Below are 10,676 nucleotides of genomic sequence, written 5' to 3' on the forward strand. Positions count from 1 at the left end.
GTGTAAGACCCGCTCGCCCCCTCTTCTCCGTGTGTAAGATCCCCTCATCCCCTCTTCTCAGTGTGTAAGATCTGCTCGCCCCCTCTTCTCAGTGTGTAAGATCCGCTCGCCCCCTCTTCTCAGTGTGTAAGATCCGCTCATCCACTCTTCTCAGTGTGTAAGATCCGCTCGCTCCCTCTTCTCAGTGTGTAAGATCCGCTCGCCCCCTCTTCTCAGTGTGTAAGACCCGCTCGCCCCCTCTTCTCAGTGTGTAAGATCCCCTCATCCACTCTTCTCAGTGTGTAAGATCCGCTCGCCTCCTCTTCTCAGTGTGTAAGACCCGCTCGCCCCCTCTTCTCAGTGTGTAAGATCCGCTCGCCCCCTCTTCTCAGTGTGTAAGATGCGCTCGCCCCCTCTTCTCAGTGTGTAAGACCCGCTCGCCCCCTCTTCTCAGTGTGTAAGATCCCCTCATCCACTCTTCTCAGTGTGTAACATCCGCTCGCCCCCTCTTCTCAGTGTGTAAGATCCGCTCATCCACTCTTCTCGGTGTGTAAGATCCGCTCGCCCCCCCTCTTCTCAGTGTGTAAGACCCGCTCGCCCCCTCTTCTCAGTGTGTAAGATCTGCTCGCCCCCTCTTCTCAGTGTGTAAGATCCGCTCGCCCCCTCTTCTCAGTGTGTAAGATCTGCTCATCCACTCTTCTCAGTGTGTAAGACCCGCTCGCCCCCTCTTCTCAGTGTGTAAGATCCCCTCATCCACTCTTCTCAGTGTGCAAGATCCGCTCGCCCCCTCTTCTCAGTGTGTAAGACCCGCTCGCCCCCTCTTCTCAGTGTGTAAGATCCCCTCATCCACTCTTCTCAGTGTGTAAGATCCGCTCGCCTCCTCTTCTCAGTGTGTAAGATCCCCTCATCCACTCTTCTCAGTGTGTAAGATCCGCTCGCCTCCTCTTCTCAGTGTGTAAGATCTGCTCGCCCCCTCTTCTCAGTGTGTAAGATCCGCTCGCCCCCTCTTCTCAGTGTGTAACATCCGCTCGCCCCCTCTTCTCAGTGTATAAGACCCGCTCGCCCCCTCTTCTCAGTGTGTAACATCCGCTCGCCCCCTCTTCTCAGTGTGTAAGATCCGCTCATCCACTCTTCTCAGTGTGTAAGACCCGCTCGCCCCCTCTTCTCAGTGTGTAAGATCCCCTCATCCACTCTTCTCAGTGTGTAAGATCCGCTCGCCTCCTCTTCTCAGTGTGTAAGATCTGCTCGCCCCCTCTTCTCAGTGTGTAAGATGCGCTCGCCCCCTCTTCTCAGTGTGTAAGACCCGCTCGCCCCCTCTTCTCAGTGTGTAACATCCGCTCGCCCCCTCTTCTCAGTGTATAAGACCCGCTCGCCCCCTCTTCTCAGTGTGTAACATCCGCTCGCCCCCTCTTCTCAGTGTGTAAGATCCGCTCATCCACTCTTCTCGGTGTGTAAGATCCGCTCGCCCCCCTCTTCTCAGTGTGTAAGACCCGCTCGCCCCCTCTTCTCAGTGTGTAAGATCCCCTCATCCACTCTTCTCAGTGTGTAAGATCCGCTCGCCTCCTCTTCTCAGTGTGTAAGATCTGCTCGCCCCCTCTTCTCAGTGTGTAAGATCCGCTCGCCCCCTCTTCTCAGTGTGTAAGATCCGCTCATCCACTCTTCTCAGTGTGTAAGATCCAGTCGCCTCCTCTTCTCAGTGTGTAAGACCCGCTTGCCCCCTCTTCTCAGTGTGTAAGATCCGCTCGCCCCCTCTTCTCAGTGTGTAAGATCTGCTCATCCACTCTTCTCAGTGTGTAAGACCCGCTCGCCCCCTCTTCTCAGTGTGTAAGATCCCCTCATCCACTCTTCTCAGTGTGCAAGATCCGCTCGCCCCCTCTTCTCAGTGTGTAAGACCCGCTCGCCCCCTCTTCTCAGTGTGTAAGATCCCCTCATCCACTCTTCTCAGTGTGTAAGATCCGCTCGCCTCCTCTTCTCAGTGTGTAAGATCCCCTCATCCACTCTTCTCAGTGTGTAAGATCCGCTCGCCTCCTCTTCTCAGTGTGTAAGATCTGCTCGCCCCCTCTTCTCAGTGTGTAAGATCCGCTCGCCCCCTCTTCTCAGTGTGTAAGATGCGCTCGCCCCCCTCTTCTCAGTGTGTAACATCCGCTCGCCCCCTCTTCTCAGTGTATAAGACCCGCTCGCCCCCTCTTCTCAGTGTGTAACATCCGCTCGCCCCCTCTTCTCAGTGTGTAAGATCCGCTCATCCACTCTTCTCAGTGTGTAAGACCCGCTCGCCTCCTCTTCTCAGTGTGTAAGATCCCCTCATCCACTCTTCTCAGTGTGTAAGATCCGCTCGCCTCCTCTTCTCAGTGTGTAAGATCTGCTCGCCCCCTCTTCTCAGTGTGTAAGATCCGCTCGCCCCCTCTTCTCAGTGTGTAAGATGCGCTCGCCCCCTCTTCTCAGTGTGTAAGACCCGCTCGCCCCCTCTTCTCAGTGTGTAACATCCGCTCGCCCCCTCTTCTCAGTGTATAAGACCCGCTCGCCCCCTCTTCTCAGTGTGTAACATCCGCTCGCCCCCTCTTCTCAGTGTGTAAGATCCGCTCATCCACTCTTCTCGGTGTGTAAGATCCGCTCGCCCCCCTCTTCTCAGTGTGTAAGACCCGCTCGCCCCCTCTTCTCAGTGTGTAAGATCCCCTCATCCACTCTTCTCAGTGTGTAAGATCCGCTCGCCTCCTCTTCTCAGTGTGTAAGATCTGCTCGCCCCCTCTTCTCAGTGTGTAAGATCCGCTCGCCCCCTCTTCTCAGTGTGTAAGATCCGCTCATCCACTCTTCTCAGTGTGTAAGATCCAGTCGCCTCCTCTTCTCAGTGTGTAAGACCCGCTTGCCCCCTCTTCTCAGTGTGTAAGATCCGCTCGCCTCCTCTTCTCAGTGTGTAAGATCCCCTCGCCCCCTCTTCTCCGTGTGTAAGATCCCCTCATCCACTCTTCTCAGAATGTAAGGGGTACTTTACACGCTGCGACATCGCTACCGATATATCGTCGGGGTCACGTCGTTAGTGACGCACATCTGGTGCTGGTAGCGACATCGCAACGTGTAACACTAATGAGAATTGTTCCAAAATGGTGATCGTTGATATGTCGTTCATTTCCTTAATATCGCTGCTGCCACCGGTACGATGTTGTTCGTCGTTCCTGCGGCAGCACACATCGCTATGTGTGACACCGCGGGAGCGACGAACATCTCCTTACCTGCGTCCACCGGCAATGCAGAAGGAAGGAGGTGGACGGGATGTTACGTCCCGCTCATCGCCGCCTCTCCGCTTTTATTGGCTGACCGCTTGGTGACGCCGCAGTGACGTCGCTATGACGCCGAAGCACCTCCCACGTGGGAGGGATTGTTCGGCGGTCACAGCGACGTCGCTGACAAGGTATGTGCGTGTGACGCTGCTGTAGCGATAATATTCGCTACGGCAGCGATCACCACATATCGCAAGAACGACGGGGGCGGGTGCTATCCCGCATGACATCGCTAGCAAACACTAGCGATGTCGCAGCGTGTAAAGTAGCCTTAAGATCTGCTCACCAACCTCTTCTCAGCGAGTAGGAACCACTTGCAACCTCTTTTCTTCTTGCAGGATCCGGTGGCAGAGGTCTGCAGGCTGAAAGCACTGGGGAGTTGAGATTATACATTGTCCCCTGCTCACAGCCCTGAGCCAGTCCGGATAGCTGGGCTGGAAGGAGCCTGGGTTACACCGTAGGTCACATGTACACTGATCAGGCAGCTGCACTGGCCTCAGATACTCTGTTTGCAGCCACATAGCCGAGGCCTACACCTGCAGCTCCCTATCATAGCACTGTGAGATTACAGCCCAGGCCGCAGTCCTGTACTGCATCACATCGGGGAAACCTCATCATCCACCATAACAACACTGACAAAAGGGATTACACTTACTGTACCACTACAGAGTGCAGATGATGCAGTGCATCTAAGCTCATGTGATACCACCTGCTGTATCTGATTCTGTGTCGGATGTGGTAGGTACAGTGGGTACAATGACGACATCACAGATCGTCTCTTTATCCTTTATATTATATACAATCCACATATACAAAACCTGCACAGTCTGCAACCATCAAAATCTCACCCCCCTGCGGCCAAAGTCTGAGCGTGCTTCCCAATGCGGACGTCCCCACCAGACACAAGAGCGCCCCCTGCACACCACTCATACAGACTTACAGGACTGGCCCTCGTCCCTCCACATTAAAGGGAGAGGGGTCTGGTGGACATCCGCCCACTAACACAAGAAAACCAGCTTCAAAGACAGGAGCCCCCCCATGTAGAAAACAAAAAACAAGGTTCTGTGGAGACCCCCACTTATTGCATATATTAATGTAAACCCTCCCACACATTGACGTTAAAAGTCCCCGAGGCCCCACAAGTCCAGCTGGGGGAGATGCGTGTACGAGGCACACTTGTCCCATGCGATTGCACAGTAGTCATACTTCAGATCCCGGGGTCGCCTTCACAAGTTACACTGTAGGGGTCTGTCTTGTGTATGGGGGTTGTGGAGCAAGCCTAAAAACAACAGAAAAAAAATCACAAGTGTGCCGAGGTGACGGAGGAAGGATGCAACGGCAGCCCCTGTAGACGAGACGCATGTCACACAAATCCCAATCACTACAGGAGCCATCATACCGTGAAGGCACTGCCGAGGTGTGCTCCGGGTACTGTGGTACAGCAAGCAGCGGGTCACGGCACTGCTGGAGTGGGATCAGAGGTAGCGGCCTCTTAGGAGGTGGAGGCTTACAGAGGGAAGAGCCCTGCGGAGGGAAACCTCACATGAGCCAGAGAGGAGACGGGAAGAATTACCATACAAGTGCTATTTTTCTCTGATTTTCCTGACTGGTGGATACAGATGAGTACGGAGAACGGACAAATTGTCCACCATTCGAGGATCAATCACACTTGATTGCACACACCTCCCGATGAGGACAGGATGGTTTTTGCAGTGTACACAATTATTCTGCACAACTATAATTTATAAAGAAATGAAAATGATCATTTGTTGAATTGGCTCCATTAATAGATCACAATTACTGAACTCAAAAGCTTTCCCAATCACAAACGTCTTTACAGGTCATAGACCTTTTGCAGGGGGATACTCCAAAGGTTCTCAATAGGGTGAGGTCAGGGGAGGCTGGTGGCCGAACCATGAGCTTCTCTCCTTTTATGCCCACAGCAGCCAATGTCTTCTTAGTGTTCCTTGCAGCATGAAGACATTTTGCTATGGATGGTTGGATTCTTCTTTTTGTACCATGAAAGAAAGTGGTCAGTCAGACACTGTATAAACTTGGCTTAGGTCATTTTCACACCTTCAGGGACCCTAAGGGGCTGACCAGCTTTCTCCAATTGATAATGGCCTAAAACAGGACTCTGCCACCTCCTTGTTGACGTCACAGCCTAGTTCGGATATGGTGGCCGTCCACCAACCAACCACTACTCTATCCATCTGGAACAACAGGGACTCATCAGCAAAGAAGAAGGCTTTAGGAGTCTTCATCCTTGCACCCGTTTCTGCCGGGGAGTGCTGTTGAGGGGGGGCAAAACAGGCTTAGACAGAACTGCAGCCTCTGGAGTATCCTGCGCCTCGAGGTTCACAGACTCCAGAGGATCCCCAGCAGCTTCAGATACCCATTTGCGACTCTTTAATGCTATTTTAGCAGCTGCTCCTTTAAAATCAGAAGAATTTGTCAGAAACCTTCCTGATTCTGCCTTTATCTGCACAAATCCGTTTGTGTGGTGTATCAGCCACAAATGTAATGATCACGCTGACATTTCGTGAAATATCTCCTGTTCTCAAACCTTGTCATAGGCATTGCACTATTTGAGGCTTTTCAGCATCACACATTCTTTTTATTTCCCATACTGCCTGAACCTTGTGGCTCAGTAATAATGTGGAACGTCCTTATGTAGTTTACCTTTAATTTGGTCAGTGGGGAACGTATCACAGGGGTCTGAGATGGAGGTCTCAGAGAGACAATTCATGCAGGAGGTGAAGGGGAAAAGAAAAGCTACATCTATATGATCACGTGAAGAGGCGTGTGAGGATTATAATCTGCAGATGAGGACACGTGAGGATTATAATCTGCAGATGAGGACACGTGAGGATTATAATCTGCAGATGAGGACACGTGAGGATGATTTTGTGCTCTGGTGGTCTCCATGCTTTGCAGACTTTGGGGGATGAGTTTTCTTCATATTCTTTTCTTCCCTCTGGCTGGTCTGGCACCACATGAGGATGTCCTCGTTATGCTCTCGCAGTTATCTGCCCCCTGTGCTGCATATCCAAGGTGTCTCCTTCTGAGTGGCCTGGCACCACATGAGGATGTCCTCGTTATGCTCTCGCAGTTATCTGCCCCCTGTGCTGCATATCCAAGGTGTCTCCTTCTGAGTGGCCTGGCACCACATGAGGATGTCCTCGTTATGCTCTCGCAGTTATCTGCCCCCTGTGCTGCATATCCAAGGTGTCTCCTTCTGAGTGGTCTGGCACCACATGAGGATGTCCTCGTTATGCTCTCGCAGTTATCTGCCCCCTGTGCTGCATATCCAAGGTGTCTCCTTCTGAGTGGCCTGGCACCACATGAGGATGTCCTCGTTATGCTCTCGCAGTTATCTGCCCCCTGTACTGTATCTTGTTCTGCCTATTACACTGGATACAAAATTAACCCTCCTGATGCCAGAGTGCCCTGCCTGTTACCTGGGCCCGATGTGGCAGAGGGTCCACAGGGAGAGGCCGAGTTGGAGCAGGCGGCCTGTCCTGAACAGCAGCAGCCTGGATGAAGAAAGCAGTGAGAACGACTTACAGCCATGCAGAGGAGTTAGAGCCGGGCCATGAGGCTGGCAGAGACATGCCGCAGCCGGGGGTTATATAGAGATGCAGCATGCAGGGTACACCAGATCCACCGAGGACAGCACCGGCCACCAAGACACACCACACTCCCCTATATTACCTTACTGTGCTTGTAGACGGGGTCAGGCGGCAGAGACTTGGCTGGAGGATCGGGCCGTTCATACCCGTCACTACCAGACTGGGAAGGACAACATGGAGAAGGGATGGGAGGACACAGAGGGGAGGACACAGAGGGGAGGACACAGAGGGGAGGACACAGAGGGGACGGACACAGAGGGGACGGACACAGAGGGGACGGACACAGAGGGGACGGACACAGAGGGGACGGACACAGAGGGGACGGACACAGAGGGGACGGACACAGAGGGGACGGACACAGAGGGGACGGACACAGAGGGGACGGACACAGAGGGGACGGACACAGAGGGGACGGACACAGAGGGGAGGACACAGAGGGGACGGACACAGAGGGGACGGACACAGAGGGGACGGACACAGAGGGGACGGACACAGAGGGGACGGACACAGAGGGGAGGACACAGAGGGGAGGACACAGAGGGGAGGACACAGAGGGGAGGACACAGAGGGGAGGACACAGAAGAGAAGAAGCAGACATTAATGTCTCAGCAGGTTAGTCACTAGTCAGGGTGAAAGGTACAGAACATGCCAAGTACATGCCTGGGACCCCTGAGAGGGCAGAGATCAGGAGAGTTGTTCCCCCGCTCCCCACATTATGCAGCTACTGCTCCTCACCTGGTGCTCCGCGGACATCACCTGCAGCTCCGTGCTCTGCATCATGTAAGGGGGCGGCGGGCGCTGAGGTCGGGGCTGGTTACTGCTCTGGGTCACCCTGGAGAAAAAGGCACACAAGTCTAGGGGAGCACAGACTAATAACGTACAGGTGTGTTCAAAATACCAGCCCTGTATAAAAACACACGAGTCACCCAAATCTCCTAATAGTCTATTTCCAGTGCTGGGAACGCTGCACACGATCTCTGAATCAGCACAGCACATCACACAATGCAGGCTGTGCGGCTCCTATACACAGCACTGTCCTCACACAGCAGATCACACAATGCAGACTGTGCTGCTCCTATACACAGCACTGTCCTCACACAGCACATCACACAATGCAGGCTGTGCTGCTCCTATACACAGCACTGTCCTCACACAGCACATCACACAATGCAGGCTGTGCGGCTCCTATACACAGCACTGTCCTCACACAGCACATCACACAATGCAGGCTGTGCTGCTCCTATACACAGCACTGTCCTCACACAGCACATCACACAATGCAGGCTGTGCTGCTCCTATACACAGCACTGTCCTCACACAGCACATCACACAATGCAGGCTGTGCGGCTCCTATACACAGCACTGTCCTCACACAGCACATCACACAATGCAGGCTGTGCAGCTCCTATACACAGCACTGTCCTCACACAGCACATCACACAATGCAGGCTGTGCTGCTCCTATACACAGCACTGTCCTCACACAGCACATCACACAATGCAGGCTGTGCTGCTCCTATACACAGCACTGTCCTCACACAGCACATCACACAATGCAGACTGTGCTGCTCCTATACACAGCACTGTCCTCACACAGCACATCACACAATGCAGGCTGTGCTGCTCCTATACACAGCACTGTCCTCACACAGCACATCACACAATGCAGGCTGTGCGGCTCCTATACACAGCACTGTCCTCACACAGCACATCACACAATGCAGGCTGTGCTGCTCCTATACACAGCACTGTCCTCACACAGCACATCACACAATGCAGACTGTGCTGCTCCTATACACAGCACTGTCCTCACACAGCACATCACACAATGCAGACTGTGCTGCTCCTATACACAGCACTGTCCTCACACAGCACATCACACAATGCAGGCTGTGCTGCTCCTATACACAGCACTGTCCTCACACAGCAGATCACACAATGCAGACTGTGCTGCTCCTATACACAGCACTGTCCTCACACAGCACATCACACAATGCAGACTGTGCAGCTCCTATACACAGCACTGTCCTCACACAGCACATCACACAATGCAGGCTGTGCTTCTCCTATACACAGCACTGTCCTCACACAGCACATCACACAATGCAGACTGTGCTGCTCCTATACACAGCACTGTCCTCACACAGCACATCACACAATGCAGGCTGTGCTGCTCCTATACACAGCACTGTCCTCACACAGCACATCACACAATGCAGACTGTGCGGCTCCTATACACAGCACTGTCCTCACACAGCACATCACACAATGCAGGCTGTGCAGCTCCTATACACAGCACTGTCCTCACACAGCACATCACACAATGCAGACTGTGCTGCTCCTATACACAGCACTGTCCTCACACAGCACATCACACAATGCAGGCTGTGCTGCTCCTATACACAGCACTGTCCTCACACAGCACATCACACAATGCAGGCTGTGCTGCTCCTATACACAGCAGTGTCCTCACACAGCACATCACACAATGCAGGCTGTGCTGCTCCTATACACAGCACTGTCCTCACACAGCACATCACACAATGCAGGCTGTGCTGCTCCTATACACAGCAGTGTCCTCACACAGCAGATCACACAATGCAGGCTGTGCTGCTCCTATACACAGCACTGTCCTCACACAGCACATCACACAATGCAGGCTGTGCTGCTCCTATACACAGCACTGTCCTCACACAGCACATCACACAATGCAGGCTGTGCTGCTCCTATACACAGCAGTGTCCTCACACAGCACATCACACAATGCAGGCTGTGCGGCTCCTATACACAGCACTGTCCTCACACAGCACATCACACAATGCAGGCTGTGCTGCTCCTATACACAGCACTGTCCTCACACAGCACATCACACAATGCAGGCTGTGCGGCTCCTATACACAGCACTGTCCTCACACAGCACATCACACAATGCAGACTGTGCGGCTCCTATACACAGCACTGTCCTCACACAGCACATCACACAATGCAGACTGTGCAGCTCCTATACACAGCACTGTCCTCACACAGCACATCACACAATGCAGGCTGTGCTGCTCCTATACACAGCACTGTCCTCACACAGCACATCACACAATGCAGGCTGTGCTGCTCCTATACACAGCACTGTCCTCACACAGCACATCACACAATGCAGGCTGTGCAGCTCCTATACACAGCACTGTCCTCACACAGCACATCACACAATACAGGCTGTGCTGCTCCTATACACAGCACTGTCCTCACACAGCACATCACACAATGCAGGCTGTGCAGCTCCTATACACAGCACTGTCCTCACACAGCACATCACACAATGCAGGCTGTGCAGCTCCTATACACAGCACTGTCCTCACACAGCACATCACACAATGCAGGCTGTGCTGCTCCTATACACAGCACTGTCCTCACACAGCACATCACACAATGCAGGCTGTGCTGCTCCTATACACAGCACTGTCCTCACACAGCACATCACACAATGCAGACTGTGCTGCTCCTATACACAGCACTGTCCTCACACAGCACATCACACAATGCAGGCTGTGCTGCTCCTATACACAGCACTGTCCTCACACAGCACATCACACAATGCAGGCTGTGCTGCTCCTATACACAGCACTGTCCTCACACAGCAGATCACACAATGCAGACTGTGCTGCTCCTATACACAGCACTGTCCTCACACAGCACATCACACAATGCAGGCTGTGCTGCTCCTATACACAGCACTGTCCTCACACAGCACATCACACAATGCAGGCTGTGCTGCTCCTATACACAGCACTGTCCTC

At 53.2% G+C, this 10,676-nt stretch overlaps 1 protein-coding gene across 4 annotated transcripts in view; it reads right to left on the reverse strand.

The window, feature by feature from the left end:
* Positions 1 to 4,031: 4,031 nt before the first annotated feature.
* The window catches only part of ADAM15 (ADAM metallopeptidase domain 15), a 47,396-nt gene continuing 40,751 nt past the window's right edge, over positions 4,032 to 10,676 (reverse strand). The window contains exons 21-25 of one of the 4 annotated variants that reach the window (XM_075330822.1): positions 7,622 to 7,718; positions 6,969 to 7,046; positions 6,716 to 6,790; positions 4,654 to 4,778; positions 4,032 to 4,533 (exon numbers count right to left, since the gene is read on the reverse strand). In XM_075330822.1, coding sequence (XP_075186937.1) covers positions 4,488 to 4,533; positions 4,654 to 4,778; positions 6,716 to 6,790; positions 6,969 to 7,046; positions 7,622 to 7,718 — 421 coding nt within the window. In that variant the 3' untranslated portion in view covers positions 4,032 to 4,487. The remainder of the gene's footprint in view (positions 4,534 to 4,653; positions 4,779 to 6,715; positions 6,791 to 6,968; positions 7,047 to 7,621; positions 7,719 to 10,676) is intronic. The other 3 variants (XM_075330824.1, XM_075330823.1, XM_075330825.1) reach the window with 3 other exon arrangements.

Source organism: Anomaloglossus baeobatrachus, chromosome 12 (genome assembly GCF_048569485.1).
Source record: "Anomaloglossus baeobatrachus isolate aAnoBae1 chromosome 12, aAnoBae1.hap1, whole genome shotgun sequence".
NCBI lineage: Eukaryota > Metazoa > Chordata > Amphibia > Anura > Aromobatidae > Anomaloglossus > Anomaloglossus baeobatrachus.